The 21,492-nt window shown below is 38.7% G+C and overlaps 1 protein-coding gene across 1 annotated transcript; it reads right to left on the reverse strand.

The window, feature by feature from the left end:
* Positions 1-6,505: 6,505 nt before the first annotated feature.
* Positions 6,506-9,205, reverse strand: LOC146328806 (uncharacterized). Its single transcript, XM_084716685.1, has 4 exons — positions 9,202-9,205; positions 8,324-8,488; positions 8,110-8,216; positions 6,506-6,634 (listed from the first exon to the last, which is right to left on the reverse strand). The coding sequence occupies exons 1-4, from the start codon at positions 9,203-9,205 to the stop codon at positions 6,608-6,610; spliced, it is 303 nt and encodes a 100-aa protein (XP_084572811.1). The 3' UTR covers positions 6,506-6,607.
* Between the last annotated feature and the right edge of the window lie 12,287 nt (positions 9,206-21,492).

Below are 21,492 nucleotides of genomic sequence, written 5' to 3' on the forward strand. Positions count from 1 at the left end.
TTTGAATTGCCACAGCTTCACCAATACACTTTCAGACATTGGTATAATAGAGAGTTGTTCTATCCTATGCACATTTGTTATTGGTATTTGTGATTTAATACATAAATTAAATGATTCCTTCCATTTAAAAACACATTTTTCAAACACAGTTTTTACTCTCTGAGCACACAGGCAGCAAAAGAAAACAGTAGACCTTTAAAAAAGGATGGATCAGATTATTTGAGGAAGGACAGTCTGTGTATGACCTACAGTGGAGGATGGTGGACCTTTTTTTAAGGGGCTAAAATACCTTCTGTTGCTGACCCTGTCCATAGCGGTTCATTGCTTAGCTTCCTTGCTGGTACCCCTCTCTGCTTCTCCTAAGTCGGGGTGTGCTGACCGCCATCAACTGTAGACTGAAGTACCTCACAAAACCCTACATCAAAAAAATCTAAACTATCCTTTTAATGTGTCTAATTTGACACGTGACAAGGTTTTGTGTATTTGAAACATGTGACAAACTGAACACCTAGTGGTGTAACTCAGATTTACAGTACATACACTATATTAAAAATGTTGATATTACCAGAGGCTACACAGTGAGCCATAAGCAATCAACATCTACATCATAAATGCTGAAAATGATCCGTGAACATTCAAGGACCAAACCCCTATCCAAAATATAAAACTACAGTGATGATTAATGATGAACCCTTTCAAAATGATTTCCATTCATATTAATCTAGAAACTGGAAGTTATACTAGATCTTTATGAGAATATACACTTTATATCTCCTGCATGAGCCTTCACAAAGGTATACAGTGTGTGCTCACTCTGTAATTAATGTAAAACAGTGACATCCTGTGGTTGTTGAACATATCTGTGCTGTTAAGATGAGCCTGAGGTGATTGACTTAATACAAAAGTTAAATATGAGGTCCCATTTTTTTTTTAAACGGATTACAGATTACTTTGTTTTTTTCAAATAGCAACTATAAACCATGTTGATACCTGCATTGGTTCTCATTTCTTCTTCACAGGTTAAGCTGCATTTTTAACCCTAGCCTAACAAAGCCTAACACACTTTAAGACTTATGCACCGGTACTGACAGCTCACTAACATCATTTTATTGTCTAATTACGCAATGTGGAAAAAGCTATACATGCAGTCTAGCTCAACCACACCCCTACAAGTAGCGGCATTAACTTAAATTGCAGTAATTACAGTTAATGATTATAAGAAGTTGTTTCAAACTACCCATTTACTTTGATCAATCAAAACAACATTTATCTGGAAATCCTCTTGATCATGGGTGTTGTGCAGTTACAGAGGCTGCTGCCAGTAAAGCAACCATTGATCCTCTCTCAGCAGCCGACAGGTGAAAGATCAGTTTCATTACTTTTACATCTAAGTGCAATGTTGACTATGCAATTCTAATTAACTGCCTCAAGTTCGGGACTGGCATGAAGGTCACAGCACTTAATTGGTTCAGCTGATGTAACACACTTTCTGTCACAATGGGAAATGCCACTTCTTTGACATGCGGTACTCAGTGGGGATCCTCTAGATTACATGATCCCTTTTGCTTTCCATTTTAACGATCCTGCCAAATAATCCATAAGCGCAGTAGTTGTAGTTTCTTGCACTGTTACACAACTGCACTGATACAGTTGACTAAAATTATATCATAGAAGCATAAATAGACAGATGTTCAAAAATGCAGTATTTCTCCAGTGTTTTAATCATCTGAAGAAAGCCCTTTGCACTTTAATTTCTTGATCCTGACATCAAAATGTAGCACACTGGTAGTTACACAACAAAATCACATTACTCCGATTGTGGCTTTTGGTATCTGAATTTATTTTAAGCTTTTATTGATTTTTCTTTAAAAGCACAGTTGGATTTGGCCTAAAGCTACTGTTATAACCAACGTGAGAATTTCCTGTGAGTCAAGGAAGAGCATCGGATTCACATGCAGGGCCCTATTTGTGGTTGCAAAATAACAAGTATAGAACTGAATGAGACCTAGCTTTGCTGTTAACACCTGACCTGCATTAGGCCTGGATGTTCAAAGGTCATGTCTACAAACTGAACATAGCCACGATACTTTTAATGTGGCAAGCTGGTTAGAAAGTAATGATGATTACTGATTTTAGTTGAAATGTTTTTCATTAGAACAAGCTGGATTACTTCATAATTGCTTGCTAGGTAACCTCTGTTACCTTGACAACACATTATTATTGAAGCAAGTCTTACTTAACAATGTACAAAGTGTGTGAAACAGGCCTGTAATTTCATCATTTTAGGGGCACAAGGACCAAATGCCAGGGCAGCAATAAAAAAACAACAACGAAGGACACAGAAATAATGAATGAAAAGTCATTCTGATCCTGTGGCCCCCTGAAATGGTCGTCTTTTGGGGGTGAATGAGCATCAGGAATATTTGATGTACCAGAAGAGTGTACCACATATACGTCTTAACACAGTTAACCCTAGAACACTAACGTTAAAATTAGAAACACTATCACTAACGACGGGTATATTTTACCCGAAATAATATACCCAATAAAAAATATTTCTCACCAAAATACATTAAAGTACAACAATACATGGCAAATTGAAGCACTTTTCTTCTATTTTCCATAATACAACATCTCACAAACCAAAAAAAAGGTATCATGGGGGGACCCTATAAAAAGGCTCAAAAATTAGCGAAAAATTAGGGTCTCGTTAACAAAAAATTCCTCAAAAAAAATATAATGGAACTGGGAACTTGCTCTTCTGTTAATCCATTCCTGGGACATGTGAGCCTTGTCTGGTGAAGGCACAGTCTCCCTGCATCACTGACAACTGTGGAAGAGATGATCAAAAAAATGCATTTTTTGAGTGGGGAAAAATGAGCAGCTGACTATGAATTATTTTTGAACATATGAATTTCATTTGAAATTACCATAAAGTAATATTTATTCATAACCATTACACTAAATAAGGGTTACACACAAATTCCAGGACCACGTCAACTTACCTTGTGCCTTACATACAGTCGGTGCAGGTGCCTAGCTAACGACTGCTAATGTAAGTGAACATTAGCTACTTACTTACTTGTTGGCATGCCAAAGTCACCAAGTCTGTGACAGGACTGTGACAGGACAGCTGTGTGTGATATGGGGCAAAAATATGGCAGACCTGAATGTTGTTATCATCTGATTTTATACACAAACACTAATGTCGGGTAAAATCCACCCAAAAAATATTTTACTCTCAATCACTAACGTTGGGTGAAAATCACCCAAACAAGTGCCTGCTGAATAAACCGTGGATGGGAGCAGGGAAACATGCCTACCTTTTATGACGTCAGTGAGCAGGCTGAAGCTACCCAAGAACCCATGCAACTCAGACCGCAGCATCATAATGAAAATCATGTGACTCTAATCGTGTGGGTGAAAATCACCCGACGTTAGTGTTCTAGGGTTAAGAAGATAGGAAGTTGTAGCTGAAGGTGAAAGAATCTGTGAATTTTGTGAAATAAATGAGATGGAGAATGAAATTGATTTTATTCTGTACCATCTTTTATATCATGATTTCAGACAAATCATGGAAGGAAAAAAGGAAAAGGAAAGAGTTCCTGATCCTAATTTAGATTTGATAAGTATTCAGAATCGAGATGATAATTGAACAGCTTTTTGATAATGTTTTTGTATTTTCTGAGTTTCTTTTTAAAGCATGGTACCGGAGGACAAAAGTATCATAAGAGAATTTTATTTGAACTATGAACTATTGGTCCAAATTATTAACTTTGTCAAAGGTACACACTGCAAAAATAAACTATTCACTTAAACATAAAAAGTTTGTGTCTGGGCTGCCTTAAAATATTAAGTGAAATTTCAACAAATTAAGGTAATTTTTAAATGATCTGCAATACATTAACTTTTTTTTTGTCAAATAAACATAATAATAATAATAATAATAATAATAATAATAATAATAATAATAATAATAATAATAATAATTCAGTTGTACTTGAGAAAACATGTTCAGTAAACTTAAGACATAAAGATAAACCAACAAATCTTCAGTCTAACTGTGAACATTACTAACAAATTAGATTTCTTTTCATTTTCTCAGTATGATGAGTCAGCTGCTTCTGTTGGAGATACTTTTTCCAGGATTGGTACAAAAACAATATATGAAACTGCTACGAGAGAAATAATTACATTTCAAGTGTAAGGGGTTAGGAGCTGAATTCAATACTAACCTTCATCAGGGTTCACAGTGCTTTCATTATTGTGAAAAGAAACAATCATAGCTTATCCTAAAATGTATTAGAGACAAACAGCAAATTTTCCTCATGCATGTTTTCTTCAAACTATAAAAAATAAGGGGCTTGTGAGAGTTTTAACTCTCAGACAACACATGCTGGAATAATATGCTGGTTATGTTTCTTTAGAAAGACGTAAAGCCAGATGTTTGGAAGTTCTAAAGTGTTCTCAAAATTGCTTGTGCTTATGAGAGAGAAGATTAGCTGATTCTATTCCTGTTTGATTTTTTACAGTGCAGTGCTTGGAACTAATGGATGCAGAGTTTTTTGTTTTTGTCAAATTTCAGATTTTTATCATATGCTTTGTGGTCATGGGGCTGTGCTTGTGCGTTTGGATTGTGGGAAATCCTTCAGAGCGATATTTGAGAGAGGTTGGAATAATGTTCATGTTTATGTCTTTGCTAGAGTGATGCTGTATTGTGCTGTTTGATGATAATGGGTTTACGGGGGATGAGTCATGAAGTATTCATTCATTCATTCATTCTTATTACAATATGAAAAAAAAAACAATATTATAGCACATATTTTATTATTTTGTTACATTTTCAATATTACAGTTATTTAACAATGTAATTATGCATAAATTAAATGCATTCTTATCAGTACTATTTGTCGTTGTTTAAACATTTTGTTACACCCAGACAGCCTCATCTTAGGATGGAACATCTGTCACCTTTGGGTCACAATCACGTATTTTCCATATTTTAACTATACGAGTGCATTCCACCATGCAGGCAGCACAGCAATAAACATGAAGTGTAAATAGTAAACACACAGAGTTAATGCACCACACCTGGAAGACATCTTATTACACAGCAGCATGTGGTGTACCTGCATAATGATCTATTTGAGGACAGAAATGCCAAACTGAGGCAGGCTGCGAGGGTTGGGAGGGGGTGAGTGTGGCAGTGAGAGGTCCTGTTTTGCTGTTACTGAAGTAAACACACAATTATTCTACCAGTTACAAACAACCTGACACTGCTGACAAGCCTACCGTGTGTGTTCAATACAAACCTGTACGTGCATATGTAGGAGTGAGAGTGATTTCTGTTACCATGTTTTCCTGCATGAACACGTGTGTGTAAGCGTTTGCTGCATCACATATGTTTCTGCTAACCCCGATGCATTGCTGTGGTATAGAAAGTTTCCATCTCAACCTCATTACCCTGTTGAACTGATGTTTGCATCTGGTGCACATGTTCAACATGACACAGGCTTACTTTGGCCTGTGCAGGCTTATAAGGCTTACACCTCCTGCTTACTGGAAAGTGGATATGGCACAACCTGCACTAACAACCAGACAATCTAATTCCCTGTTATTAAATGCAGACTTCAAAATGCTCTTTAAAGCTGACAGTGCTACTATTACAGATTTGGAGGCTCAGCTGTAATGGCAAGTTATGAGCTGACATGTCAGGCAAAACATTAGTTGTTAAATACTGACTGAAATCTTTGAGGTTGTGCTCAGTTTTTTTAGCTTTAATCTTGAGTAGAGTCATGTGCCAAAACCAAGTTCATCAAGTGCCCACATTTAATAAAACAAATTATGAGCAAATCCCCCCCCCGGGCCATCGCTGCACATAACAATTAAAAGTGTTTAAGAAAGTGCAGCTCCCCACCCAATTTTCTTTCCATTGTTTTTGTCTTCCCATCCTATGAGACTGCAGGACAACTCAAAATAAAAGATAGACGTGTAGTAGCCATGGCAACGACATTGCCAGTCCTAACACCCAATATTTGTGATGCCCAATAGTGTGACATGAATACACAGAGGACACACATACGCAAACACACATACACTAAGCTATCCATTCCTCACTTTATTACCTCTTAGTTACAAAACACTGTTGTTTTTTTCTTCTTTGGCTCTGAAATGCTCTGCTGAGTAAAGTGCAGCAGCCTGAATACACAAAAATGTAATACATCTGACAGTGTTCACAGAAAAAGCTCATCAGAACGTCGATTTGATGGTCTTGGATTTCAATCCATGATGCCTAAAAGAGTTATGATTAACTGCATAGATTTCATGATGTATTACAAAAATCAGAGTACAAAATGCAGAAATATGTTTATTTGATTAATTCATAACAGGACAGACAATTTTTCATGTCAAAGGAAACTTTCCTCAGAGCTAAACATCATTACCACTGGACCATGACAGAGATCCATTGCTCACTTTCATACCAGCATTTCCACATGTCTAAAAATAGCTGACAGCATGTATCTAATAGAAAGTTAATATCAGAGCATAATGTTGATCTTTTCTTCACTGTGTCCTCTGGAAGGAGAAGTTAATTTCTGTGTTGAATTCAATTTCTCCCTCGCACACCTCTTTTCTGCCAAAGAAAGAAAGAAATCAAACTACATTAGTCGAACAAACACACTGGCTGGGGCTGCAATCTGTCTGGTAAGTTTTGAAAAATGAGCCGTATTGACTAGCTTTTCTTTACTTTTTTTGTGCTTTACACTGACTACCAACCACTGAATGAAGGATTGAAGTGGAGTGCACGCACTGTACATGCAGCCTTATGAAATAAAACTGGTACTGGAGGCACTTTGTGCTCACATTTTGGAGCTTTTTTCACCAATGTAGAAACCTGTATGTAATGAGCCAGCTCAGTCTCATTCCCAGCTAGTCACAGACAATTTGTCCCTGCCCCTCTTCAACTCACACAGACATGCACGCTACCCGTTAGCAGCTGAAAGTGATGCGACAGGTTTCGCAAGTGGCTTCGATGTAAATCCATCCTTGGCTGTATGAGATGCTCTGGGCTGTTGACGTAGTATAAAAAGGGATCCACAGACTGAGGAAGTGGGGTGGATGGATGGATGGATCCAACGAACACAGGACTTTTATCAAGGAGACAGGGATATGTGTTGCATGTAAAACTAATATGCTAGAATTTGCAGGTAATTAAATGTTGTATGACTTTTGCCATGTGACTTTGATTTTGCGAGTTGCACAAGTGACATTACGTGACATATGTAATGTAACGGTCTTACAGTAACCCCAAACATGGTCTTATCCTAAAGTAACGCAAACAATAAGAGTTTCATTTGCATTGCATGTGTAAAAAATGGCTTTCCGGCCACATCAGATACAGCTGCTAAAGCCCAGGAGGCTGACAAATCATGGTATGTGGTGAGTTGGGATGAGAACAGGTTGAATGAGCTTTTAAAATAAGCATTAAAGCCCTAAATCTTTTCAATGATGCATTTATGCACAGTACTTTTTGTTTAGACTAAAAGTCTGCTGCCATATTGGCAGCTCTGTGAGACTATACTTAGGAACAGTGATGTTCACCTGATTAGGGTTAGGAAAATTCATGGTTTGGGTTAAAATGATCACTCCTCACCCTTCTAGACACGATCTTGAAAATGATGCTACATAAAAATTAAGGGATTGCCAAAGTTGAATGGCTGCTAGAATGACAAATTTGCAAATCCATGCAGTTGCCAGGAAATACAACAAGTACAAACAAATGTCAACCTTGTAATGATGCTACAGGAAAAGTCAGGGGATCACCAAAATTGATAGAATTACACACAGAGGTACTCATATATGTCTATACAAAGTTTCAAGGCAATCCATCCAATAGTTGAGATATTCAGTCTGAATCAAAGTGTTAGACCGACTGGCAGACCAACATTGTAATCCACAGAGCCATGCCGGTAGCATGGCTAAAAGTACATTAATAATACATTTCAGCATACACAAACTCATCTTTATATGTGATAGACACCTGCTGTATTGTTCATATACTGACACATGTATGAGCATATCCTATACTTTAGAGATGGAATCAAGTACCCAAGCAAAAATGAAGACAAAGTACACAACTGCTGTGCAGGCAGCAATCCATCCCACGATCAGCAGAACAGAGAAGAGTTTGTGGGACGAAGCTGTTGGACCCACATCTAGAGAGACAAATATAGAAACAATAACAAATTGTTGGGAGGATGTGGAAAGATTTATTGAATTAAACTTGTGCCTCAATCTTCAGGATGGAATGTGGGCTTCTTACCTCTCTTGGACATGGCACCTCTCTGTGCTCTAATCTTCTTGTTGTGATGGGTGCAACGCCAGGCTCCATGCTGTGATGAGTTGACATTAGAATCCGGCAGGGCAGGGTGGAACAAATCTTGTGGACTTGGAATTAAATTCATCCTGAGTCCTTCATATGTCTTATCTAACCTCAGACAGTTCTACTTCTCTCCTCAAAATTCACAAAAAGCAATATGTTACTGCCAGAAACCTAACTCTTTCTCTCATCGTTTGGACGTGATGCCATTCCCGTCACATCCTTTTCTCTGTGGACCTGGTCCCAGCTGTGCAAGGCCTTGGGATCCTCTTCCTGTATTCCCCTGGAAGAGCTGCTGCAGCTGGGGCTGGCAACTTTGTCTCTAGAGAGTATGCTGGGTCTTCTTCAGTTAGGTCAATATGGGTCGATATCAGAGCTGTAGGAAAACAAATAAAATTCAATTTAGTGAACAGCATCTAATCAAAATTCAGCTTTATGAGAGCATAGCTGAAGGGTCTTATGTGAATTTTGACCTGTCTGTTTTTGAGCAAGGTCTTGTCTAATAGCTGGGTACTTAAATTAAATCATACACAAGCTTTAGAGGAAATGTTTGACATTTGATTTGCTTTATGGCCAAGTGGGCTACATAAGAACGGTGCTAAAACATGAAGTCAACGCGGAAATGCCAAAAGTTGCAGTTCCTTGAATGGCCACTTGAGGCTGGCTCCAAAAGCAAGTCAAGCTCCATAGACTCCCATATAAAAATGCCCTCATTTAGAGGAGAAATAAACATTTTACAGCCTGATACAGCCAACGTTTTTTGTCTCTATAGCTAAATTCTGTCATGACAAGTGTATGGGCTAAATTTTTACATAACTCACCCATTTAAATTCCTATGGGTGACAAAACAGTGACTCCATCCACTAGTTATTATCGTCTCTGGATTGATGCTATTCTCATGTCTGTAGGATACATATGTAGCTACAGGCAGCAGCCACTTAGCTTGGCTTAGTATAATGACGTGGAGGTCAGCCTACCAACACCTCTACATTGACATGTTTTATCTTGTTTGTATAATGTATACAAAAATGTTTGAGTGTAAATAAATCAAGGGGTTACATGCATGACTATTTCTTGTCTGGGAGCTACAACTTCCTGTGCGGGTTGCCTAGCAACCAGGGCAGTAACTGCATATATAATATATTAATTAGTGAATGTTTCCCTGTTTTCAGTATTCATGCGAAAATAAGCTAAGTGAGCTGCAGCTTCATATTGACTGTGTTTACATGTGCACTTCTCTCCTAGGTATTTGAGTTTTTGGAGTATGTTATATCTGCCAAAGGTGGCTACTTTGATGAGTCAAAAGTTTAGAATACATTTTGGTTTATAAATTGATTCCATGATTTATATTTTTAAGTTCAATTGTTTATTTGTTCTATGCTTTCATTTCAGAGTACAATAAGACATTAAACTGCATAATTTTCAATAAAAAACCTGGAAAAATTGGGGTGTTCTAAAACTTTGGACTGGTAGTGTACATTAGTAATCATGGATAATATTCAGTCACATTCATTTAACTTTGATTTAGACAAAAACCAAAGTGATTTCTATTTACCCTTTATTGTGGGACATTGTCAGACTAGCAGTATCATGTTTTAATATGCAGTCTCAAGTCTAATGGTTTTAAGTGCAGCTGTCATTTAGAGAAAAATGGCAGCATTAAGATCGCTTTCAGTCAATTAATAATTTTTGGACAGCGTTCTTCTCTTGCCTTATTTGCACCCACAGTGTTGTTTTTGATACAATATATTTTTAAAAATTTTACAGCTCTCCACTATAATAACTTCATCACTTTCACTGAAGTGGCTCGCGATCACTTTACTTTGTGTGAAAGAAGAGTCAAAACGCACACCAAATGCCCCTTTTTATGTGAGTACGCATAGGGCCTGAAGAAGAAAGCTTAGGTTAACAAATAAAGTTGATATCCAACGTTGTGATACCCGTTATCTTTGACTGGGGTTTTAGGTTTTGTCAAGCCAGCTCATGCTAAGAAAGCTTACCTGTGTTGAGCTTCCTTTGCAGTATGGCCCTCTGGTTTCAAAAACCCGAATAAGACCTTTTCCCCAGTTCCGAGAAACCTGGATATACTACAATAATACAGTGGTTCTCAACCTTTTCAAGTCATGTCCCCCCCAGAGTAATCAGGTTGGTGATTGCAACCCCCACTCCTGTCTGCCCAGGAGACTGAAATGTGAAGACCACTGCTCTGACTCTCACAAACACACAAAATGTATTCTAAAGCGAAATCTGTCACTGATTCAGGGGAATGTAATGTAAAACCCATTCCCTAGCCTAAAACATGGCCTTATTTCCCATTACGCCTAGTGCTAGATTGAGTTTTTGTTAGTGTTTTGTCTGTTCAGGACATGGTGGTTTATGTTGGTAATTCTCATTTCTGTGCTGGTTTATCATTTTAAGCACTGAGGGCCACAGTATTTTATTTTATTTTTTTCCCCACAACCATCTGATGACCCCCAGAAATTATTTCGCCAACCCCTTGGCAGTCCCGACCCCCAAGTTGAGAACCAGTAACCTAGAACACTCCAATAGGATAGGATATCCAATAACCAGGATAGTGTGACATGTATAGACCTTTGAACGTTCTTTGTTAGCCCAGAACATAGTGGCACATCTGCGGGCAGACGCTCAGAAACCTGGATAATGTTATGTAAACAGGGATATGAATAGACAGATTTTTCATGTTCATATTCCAAGTGTGATCAAAAAAAGGATTAAACTCAAAACTAGGATTTTCATGAGCATGTAAAGACAGTCGTTGAATGATATGAGATATGGGAGTGGTGTTATCAACATTCTCATCTAAGTCTCAGCAGGAGACTGAATAAGCATAGCTCCCAAAATGTCAAACTACTCCTTTAAAGGCCAGGAAGAGGGCAGACGGGAAGAGAAGAGAGTAGAAAAGAGGAAAGGAACAGTAATTACTGGAGACTATTCAAGGACTCACAAAGGCTGAAGGAGAGGAGCAGAGGAAGAGAGAGATCAGGTGGTCTAGAAAGTGAAGAGCACAGGATGCATGAGAGGAAGGGAAGAGAGTAGGGAAAGGAAAGGACACTCATGGTGTAATTGGATGAACACTTGTCACTGACAGGGTCTGCTCCTGAAAATGACAGCTCTCTCTTTCTCCTTCTAACCCCTTTCATCTTTAATAGGCCTCTCTAATCTATTTGTACATCTACACAAGCACACTCACATGCCTACATATATAGCCCATCATTAGTACTGTGAGATTTGAGAGATATGGGGTCAAACTGATTACATGGAATTACCCAACCCCTGCTATCACTGAAGAGTGTGGCTGTTGATGACCATTAAAGATCCTAAATTTGTTCAGGTGCTTTTGCAGATGAGGGAAAGGCTGTTGCTCATAACACACGCAGTGTCTCACATTAAGATAATAAAATTACAACTGCAACATCTATTTTGAAATAAGGTCTCTCCCTGGCGATTTGAATAAACACACCTGGGTTTTGCTCTATTACTGTGTTAACTCCAAATTACTGTAGCCTCTATCCTCTACATTCAATAACAAACTAATTTTCTTCTCCTGCTAAGCCACAATCTGATTTTCCTCCCATGTGGCAATGATTTCTGTGTATCAAATGCATCGTCTTCCTTTTCCTTCCTTTGCTGTAGCGAGAGAGAACACACAACCACTGTTGCTCAAAGTGCGTATCCATCCCTGTTACTGAGTTGAGAAATGGCTTTGTGTTTTGAGCAGAAAATAAAAATAACACATGTACAACTGTTAGATTGCCCTGTGTTTCATCAACAAAAGCGAAAAGAGAATTTGATACAGAAGTTACAAATTCTCTCTGCAGAATGTTGCGTTTTTTTGGGCCTTGCTTACTTATTTTAGGCTGCATTTACGTGCAATAACTTGTGTGAACTAATCAATGCTGTTTATACTTTGTCCCTCATTTGGATTTCCCTGGCTGAGCTTCTATCTTCCAAGTGATGCATATCTGTGCTTTGCTCCTCCGCCACATTGCTGGGAAGATCCAGGGGGGTTATGGATTGGAGCCCTGCCAGCTGATGGTAAAGTCTGTTCCAGGTATTGTTTATCAGGCATGAGATGTAGTGCTCAGGGGCCTGTTCCCTGTTTATGTGAAGGCACCGCAGCTTGAGTTGGAATTTCAGAGTGAAAAGGTTGATGCCATTTTGATGTTGGTGTTGATGTAACATTTTGAAATTAAATTGATTCTCTGTTCCTTAACATTTTTAGTTGAACTAGGGGTATGTTTAATGATTTCTGTCATCATATGTGTGTTGATTTCTGATGTTCTTCTTCCCTGCTATTATTTTCTTGGGTCTCACCTGCTCAAGTTTTAACCAGGAAGCTTATCACTAGCTTCAGGCTATGATCTTTGCAGTGGAGGAATACCAAAAACCCAGACCTCCTACCCAACTTCACTCTTGGCTATCTGGCAGCTGATACCTGCCTAGCAGGGAGCACTATTCTCTTATCAGCCATGGCTTTTGCAACTGCACAGGAAGTTTGTTTAACAAACTCTGAATGTAGACCTATGCCCACAGTCAATTGTTTTCTTAAAATCTATTTATGGCCAATGCTATTTGCACCTGGGTGTGTATAACAATGCCAACAATGCAGTTTGTACCTAATGTGTAAATTGCAACGTCCTCATGGCAGAGGCAAACTATGACCTTTTCCTAAACTTGACCAAGTAGTTTTGTTGATTAACAGAGTAGTTTTAATAACCTAGTACTTTTGGTTGCCTAATCTCAACCAAGTAGTTACGTTGCCTAAACCTGAAAAAGTAGTTTTGCTGTCTAAACCTAACCAAATAATTATGTTGCCTAAACCTAAGCAAATAGTTTTGTTGTCTAAACCTAACCAATTAGTTATATTGCCAAAACATAAACAAATAGTTTTGTTGCCCAAACCTAACCAAATAATTATGTTGCCTAAACCTAAGCAAATTGTTTTGTTGTCTAAACCTAACCAATTAGTTATGTTGCCTAAATATAACCAAGTAGTTTTGGTTGGTTAAAGCAGTTATGATGCAAAAATAAAACCAAATAGCTTTTATGCCTAAAGCTAATCAAAACTGAAAAGGAAAACTGAAAAGGATGTTTTTTTTTTTTTTTTTTAAAGTGCATCAACTAAGTCTAGAAATTTAATTCACATTTAGTTATAATTTCACACTATATTCTCTAGGACAGGACTCACCTGGGTGCGACGAGACACATATCTATTTAACAGTGACAATGCATGTTCATCAATATTGCAGTTTACACTTCCATATAAATGTGCTGGAGTTAGCTAAGAAGCTAATTGTCATCTGTAGTCCCTGGGTAGGTTATAACATATGAATGCCTGATGTTGACTGCAGTGCTTGAATAAGTAATACAACACATTACAATACAATATGAAACAATACACTACATAAATATGTCACAAAAGTACAAAGAATATAAGATTGCATTGCATGTTTGACTTGCTTTTATTTTGTAATTAGTCTCTTAACTCAGTAGGTTGACTGTTCTGCTCTTACTAACAAGACTGTTAACCCAAACTTAGTAGTATGTCAGTCCCTTCTGATAGCTGCCCTTGCTGGTGATGCACACACCCTTGAGGTGTTTGATACACCCATGGTGATGATGATTGATGTGTTGCCACCATAATGATTCATGTGTTTGTTAGTTTTGTTGCTAAGTACTTCTAATACCGTATTACAGGAAGATATATCTCTTGGGTTAGTTCATGGGTTCCCACCCTACTAGGTTCAGCCATCTGTGTTCAGTTTGCAAGTTCTCTCTACGTTCAGGTTTGTTTCCTCTGGCTACTCCTGTTTTTTTCCAAAATCAAAGCCATGAATGTTAGGTATTAGAGAAATTCCCGCAATCCCTTTGACACGAACACTGGCCTCAAAAATCTGAGCTGATTCTAAGGCACTGCGCAGTAGCTGCTCACTGCTCCTACATAATTAAGACAGGTCAAATGCAGAGGCTAAAGTTTCTCTCTGGGATTACTTATATATAACTCAACTATATTTCTGTTTTTCATACTCACTGTCACTCATTTTTACCAGTCATGAAAGCGGGGCTGGTATTGTTTTCATATCTGAGTTCTCATAATTGTTTTGAATCTGTGTGTGTGTGTCATCAAGGCAAAATGTGGTCCTGGAGCCACTTACTGTGGTGTGAGCTACCACAGAAGCTGTTTTCAGTATTTTGCTATGTGTGAATATGTCTGTGGAGAGATTTTGTCACTGCATTAGCATCAAAACTGTGCATGCTCTCTCTCTCTCTCTCTCTCTCTCTCTCTCTCTCTCTCACACACACACACACACACACACACACACACACACACACGCACACACACACACACACACACACACACAGTGTCTTCTAAAAGAAGCCTGTCCTCTACAGTAACACCCTGATAAGATAAGGTAAGGTAAGATAAGAGGGAGGCAACAACAATGTTTTTTCAGGTTCCCCAGCCACATTTATCCTGCTGATCCAGGGGTTGAACTGACAACCTCCTGATCACAAGCTTCTCTAGCCTTTATGGCCGGGCCACACTGGCTGCTTGAGCGGTGTCAGTGTGTGGTAGAACCTGTTTTATTTCGGCGCCTGCAGCAGCGCAGCTCACACGCACAGATGGCTGCAGCCAGGCTTCATCTAGAGACACACAGCATCTCATCTTTTTTTTCTGTGTGATGTGTGCAGTTCTCTGTAGAAATAATCAGTGAAAATGACCTGTTGACACTCATATCGACATCACATCAGCTACATGATACCTGTCACTACAGTTTCAGCATCTGTGTCTGTTGAATATGTCGCAGACATGAACAAACTGGGTACAAGGGAGTATTTTTCCAATGCTCCCTCTTTTTCTTGGGCTTTTTTCTCTTCCTCTCACCCTACCTCCCTCTCTCTGAACAAAGGGGAAATAATCACACTGCTTCCTGGTTACAGGTCTTTTTTTCTCTTTGAAACTCTTTGGACTTTAGTACAAGCAGGCAGCATGGCCCAAGTGTTAGGCCACCACAGTCCCATCCATTATAACTTCCCATTTTCATGAGTATCTATGTAATAATGTAGTAATTACTGAGCACTCATGAGTCAATGTGTCGATTTGTTGAATTGCATAGTGGCTGGTGTGATCCCTGTCTTTCTGTCTCCTTGTCTATCAGTAAAATAAATAACTGCTCTCATAGGTGAGCCACTCTGCCTCCTTTGTTTGTTTGAGTGGAGGAAGTACCTGCTGTTCTTTCGTACACTGCCCAGTGATGCTGCACAAGTGTGAGCCATGGCTGAGCTGCTGTGCCTGATGGGGTGGACTTGAGTGGAGCTGGTGTCTGCAGATGATGACTTGGGCAAATTTGGGATTCAGATGCTAATGAACACACTCAGGAAATGAGGTGTACATTGCCTACCGTGAAGTGATTACAAAGTTAGTGTCATGCCTCATTTTAAAAGTGTCACAACACCCACTCTTTTTCTTTCTCATTATCTCCATTCCATTTTGTCTTTGTGTCTGCAGCTGTCTTTTTGATTCTTAATATCTCTCTTTTACATTCCAAGAACTATCCAAAGATTACAATGCAAAGGATTGTTGAAGCCATCCAGAACTCCACTTCAGAGTTGCGGTAACATTTCTTATCGATCAGGAAACAAAGGTAATTCAATTACTAAAACTTTGATCTTTCAATTTTACATTATTCTGGCATACAGATTATAAAGACTGAATGCACCCTGTCAGGCACATGATACACCTCTGCTTCTCGTCTTTTTGTCAGGCTCTGTATGAAGAAGTGGTCCACCAGAACGTAACAGGTAAGCAGTAGCTTGCTATCAGGCTTGGGTTATGTATTGTACTGTCTCAGACACCCAGAACATTCACTGGCTGGGACCATAAGATTTATTCTTTGAAAGCATGGACTTCCCTGGACTATCCCTGAACTGGGAGTCTTTCTGGCTCACGTAAATCCCAGCCTGAGTTCACCCGAACTTGACACTTCCATGAAGGAACTCTGGGAAACACTGTTGGATTCCCTTTTACTGATGGCCTGCAAGGGACATTGTGTTCAAGCTGTGAACAAAACTGATTAAAAAAAACAGCAATTTTTCTATTAATTGAATCCTCATTCATATAATGTTTCAATTTCTCATTTCATTTACAATACCCTTGTCTTTAAATTTTAAATATGCTTATCTGTTCTCTTGAAGAGTCACTTCTAGGTATTGGAGGGTGTGTGCGCACAGATGTGTTTAAAAAAAAATGATCAATTATGTCTACAAGGCTGTGTGCATATGTACAAGATATGCTGGTGTGTGAACATTGAAAATTTCCCTTCCTGCAAGGCCAGTGTTTTGATGTCCAGAGGTTGCAGCCTGTGTAAGTAAATAAAATTCTGCAATCTTTAGATGCCACAAATGTTATCTTTTCAGTTTCTCTTAGATAGCCAAATACCTGAGTGAAATGAACTTTACAGAACCTTTGAAGGAATGGATTAACTTTGATGCAGTACAATATCATCAACTGGTTTGTATCAGCTCAGGGAACAATGGAGTATGTCATTGTTGGCCAGTTTGTGTCCTCACAGGGGTCAGTTTCACATGAACATAGACAGAGTGGTTTGGGGAGGAGGCAGCAAAAATAAGGGATGTATTTTGGCTTTTGTTTTTTTTTAATCGTAAGCCTCTGTTACTCACTCACAAACCCAGTGTGAGTGTCTTTGCTTCTGAATTCTCAGTTTATGATGAAATATTACTATAATATTACTATATTACCTGATCCTAAGTGCCTGTGTCTCTGCGCAGCAGTCCTTGTCCTCACAGTATCAGAAAAGCTGTGCAGAAAGGGAGACCTGTGTGCTGCTTTGTCTGCCTTGTGCTGAGGGAGAAATTATCAACAAAACAGGTACAAAACAGAGTGTTTCGACCAATTAATTTCTGAACAATAACTTTTCCTCTACTGCATGTAAGCAGTTGATTGGAAAACCCATCATTGACCCAGGCTCATTTACTGTATGGAGTCTGAGGTGTTTTTTTCCTGACAGAACAGAGAATTTATGTTATATATTAATATATTACTATATATTAGCTCAAAGTTCAGCTCACAGGGAGGAAATTAACCAGTTTACTTTCATAGTTCACAGTCCCAGAAATGAACTAATTCATATTCGTGTCTTCCCTTTTTTTCAATATGCAGTTTGAAATAGAACCTCCAACCAGGGATGCTGGAGTATGTAATGACATTCTTACTTGGTGCATTTTTTCATGATTTTTTATTCATGTAAATGGCCAAGATTACCTATGTCAATAGTTATTAACAATAAGTTACAACAATTTGAGAGTGTTTTACACAGCAGCAGACAGCAAAATTGAACACCAACATTCTGTTGAAATTTAGAACAGGGAACTCGAAATTCTGACTTTCAAAGTTTAATTGAATGCACCATGATGTGTGAGAACTGCAAGGACATAAAGAGGAAGACAAGGAGAGAAATGAATATAATATGGATCTATCTGACTGTTTATCACTGTAACGGAGACTCCAGTCTGCAGTGTAGTTCATACACTTCATGCTGCATGATCTGCCAATGTTAATACATAACATCAACATTTCTGTCCATATTCTTATGCTTTCTTTCTCTGTGCTGTGATCACAGTTTCCTTTAAACAATCAGCTGATGACATGAGTGCCTTCATCTCTCAAGAGTGAATGACACTCAAAATTCACTAAATATATGAGCACATTCATGCACAACACTGAACCACTCAGTCTGCATGCCCCACCGAGTGGATTTCCTTTCTTCAAATAACACCATAGGAATCATTCTCTCCATCATCTCTGCTCTTGGGGCATTACTTACAACCGCCACATTTACCTCTTTCCTTTACTACCGACATATACCTTTGGTAAAGCGTAGCACCATCCTGGATCACATTTTGGAGAGTATTACATTGTAGTTTCATCATGTGAAGAGAATAATGGTGGAATGATATTGCAGTTTCCTGATCTATTAACTAAATTAAAACAGACCATATCCAACACTATGCTGTAATTTATCCTTCTGTCTCCTTACTTCAAAATCCCTCCTCTGCTTTACGGTGTGAGCCAATGACTCAGAGGTGAGCTTCATGCTCCTGCTGCTGCTCAAGTTGTGCTTCTTTTGTGTCATTCACTGGACAGCCAGTTACGTGGTCCTGCATGCTGATACGCTCTTGGGAATCAGATTTGTTTTGTTTGTGTCCTGCCTGCTGAGCCACGCCGTGGTTGTGGTGGCCTTTCGTTCCATGCTGCTGGGGGAGAACCTGATGCATTATGTGTGTTCTGCATCTCCATATGGACTCCAGCAGAGGTGATTCTATGTTCAGCAGTTTTGATGTTATTCATCATTACCATAGGGATTTATCTGTGACATTCTATTTTTCTCAAACTCCACTCCATATGAGGACAGGTTCAGTTAAACAAATACAGATTCAATGTTTTGTTCAAGGTCCTACTGTTTTTTTTTTTCTGTTCATGATGTCTGCTTAATTTTTCATTTTCTTTATATTTTAAACATATCTCCCCCTCCATTCCCTGACCCAACCTTATTTTCCTGGGGGCTGATCTGTGTGCTGTGGCTGACCCTGGCTCCACCTCAGCCTACAAAAGAGACGTCATGGACAACTGGGGACCCACGATCAATCTTGAATGTGCTGTGGATTCTGTGGTGGAATTCTCACTGGCTCCGGGCTACACTGGCCTGCTGGCTTGTCTCAGCCTCCTCCTGGCCTTCCTAGCAAGGAAACTTCAGAATGCTGATCCTCTGTACCGTCTGGGTGGCCTATGTGCCCACATACATTAGCTTTCTTGGGTAGTACTTTTGCCATCTTGGCCTCAGGTGATGGCTTTCTGTTCTGTATCTTTGTCCTAAAGTGTTTTATTCTTCTTCTGAGGACTGAGAAAACACCTGATGACACCAGATAGCAGGAAGTACCAACACCTCATGGTGAACAGGTGAGGAAATTTAAAGAGAGTGCACAACCAAAAATGAGTACTGCAGTCCAAATAGTGAGTTGGAGCCATACCTGGTATATTAAATAGGTAGAAAGCCTATTTCATATATAGTCCATGGTTGAAGTGAGTTGCTTCCCCCTGCCCACTCTAACTGAGATTCGAGGAAGCTCAGGCAGGCTGCAGGAACACTGTAGGAGTGCAAGACAAGCTCAACATTGTAATTTGACAATAAGAAATGAGAACAATTGTAAAACTGTAAATTGATCAGCTGTTTATAACTGTCACTTGTTTGTCAGTGTAAAGCTAAGCCCGTTATCCTGAAAACAGGAGCCCACTGCTCAGAAAATACACACTCTTTGAGTTTCAGTTCAGTGACTGCCTTCTTGCTGCCAGACTCCATTAACATATTTCTCAATATAACCATTATAAACATATACTCCTTCTAAAAACTCATTAATGATTTCTTACTATTCATAAACAGTCACATCTGAACTCTAATGAATTAAAATGGGCAAACAGAAATAGGTATGAAGCAGTATGGAAATCTCTGGTGACATACCATGGTCATTGCATGATTTATTATAGTAAATAAAAACTGCCTGGCCAAAAAAAAGTCACACGCTCTAATATTTCGTTAGTTCGTTCGTTATTTTTTTTTTACAATTTAATTTCACAAAATGTTTAAGTGATCTCTGATCACGATCATTCAAGATGTGTTTCAGACCATATTTCTTCCTCAAAGATGATGATTCATCATTATCCTTCCAGGTTTAAATAATGCATTAGACAGTTCTTAACCCAATTTTTGTAGTTTCATCAATCTTAGTTCTTTTCTTTGCTTGATGCAGGTCAATAATTTGACTATTCTGAAAGTGAGTAACATCTTTTCCACAACCACAGGATATGTCCTCTGACATGGTTGTTTACAAAATGAAAAGCTACACACTGCATCAGTTAGGGTTAAAAAACTTGTTGCCAGTTGAAACATATCAATCACTCCAGTGGAAAGCTCTTACCTTTTTGCTGAGTTAAATCCAGGTTGTGACTTTATTTTGGCCAGGCAGTGTATTACAGATTTCTCCTTTAAATTAGATTGAAAACAGAATTAGCTTAATTATCAACGTGTCTATCATGACACATAGAGCAACAACAACAACAGAAGCTAAGCTATTAAATCTTACTGAATGCACTGTGGCAAAATAGCTGCTTATGTCTGCATAAATAGAAATAAACATCTCATCATATTATCAGCTCATGAGTTAGTGTGGTACCACCCTGACAGTCCACCATAAACATTCACTCATCAGACAGCAGATATGCGAGTGTTTGTGTTGTGAAAATTGTTCCCTCTCACACATTATTCAGTGTGAGAAACTGTATTGCTTTCTCTCGATTGCATTCTGTCAACACATTTTTTATCCGTCTTCCCATTTTAGAACACCCTAACATGGATCTACTGCCTAATTAGATCAGCAAAGTGACTCATACATATCAAAAAAAGCCATCATCACTACTGCCACTTCAATTTCTGGGGATTTTTGAGACCTTCAGATCAATCACTGGCCTATATAATGTAGGCAACCACATGGGCCCCAGTGAATGCTGCTATTATTGCAGAGACCATTAGTTTCGACTGCAGTGTCTATGGTGCCCATCTCTTCTGTGACACTGGCTCTCACTAACATAATAGGTGAAAGAAAGTTGGAGAAAAAGCTGCCTGAAAAGAGCTGGTTTCAAGAAGGAAAAATTACAGCCAGCCAGTGGATTGTGGTGAAAGGGACATCATCATCATGAAAAGAGAATTCAGGTCATGGCATCAATCTTTGCAAGGCATGTATCATCCAATCAACTTACATAATCATTATGCAGAGTCACATGGTATGCACACTGACCTTACTCCTTTAAATCCTACATCTATCATGCTACATCATCTCCTCTAATGCTGTGATCAGTAATACCGGTGTGTTTACAGAAGGTGGAGACGATAACAGAAATTCTGTACCTCATGAAATGTAATAGCCCTACAGCTCCGATAAATGGCTTTTAATGAGCTATTGATTCAACTTCATGGTCATTTTTTAGATAGTTTGTGGTGTTTTTTGCACAAATATCT

This window comes from Lutjanus erythropterus, chromosome 4, assembly GCF_056507025.1.
Source record: "Lutjanus erythropterus isolate fLutEry1 chromosome 4, fLutEry1.hap2, whole genome shotgun sequence".
NCBI lineage: Eukaryota > Metazoa > Chordata > Actinopteri > Lutjaniformes > Lutjanidae > Lutjanus > Lutjanus erythropterus.

Coding starts and splice junctions, on each gene's coding strand:
- LOC146328806 (XM_084716685.1), bottom strand. Junction 8,217..8,323: donor AGGTGCCATGTCCAAGAGAG/GTAAGAAGCCCA, acceptor TTGTCTCTCTAG/ATGTGGGTCCAACAGCTTCG. Junction 6,635..8,109: donor TTGTCTTCATTTTTGCTTGG/GTACTTGATTCC, acceptor TTTCTTTGGCAG/AAAAGAGGTGTGCGAGGGAG.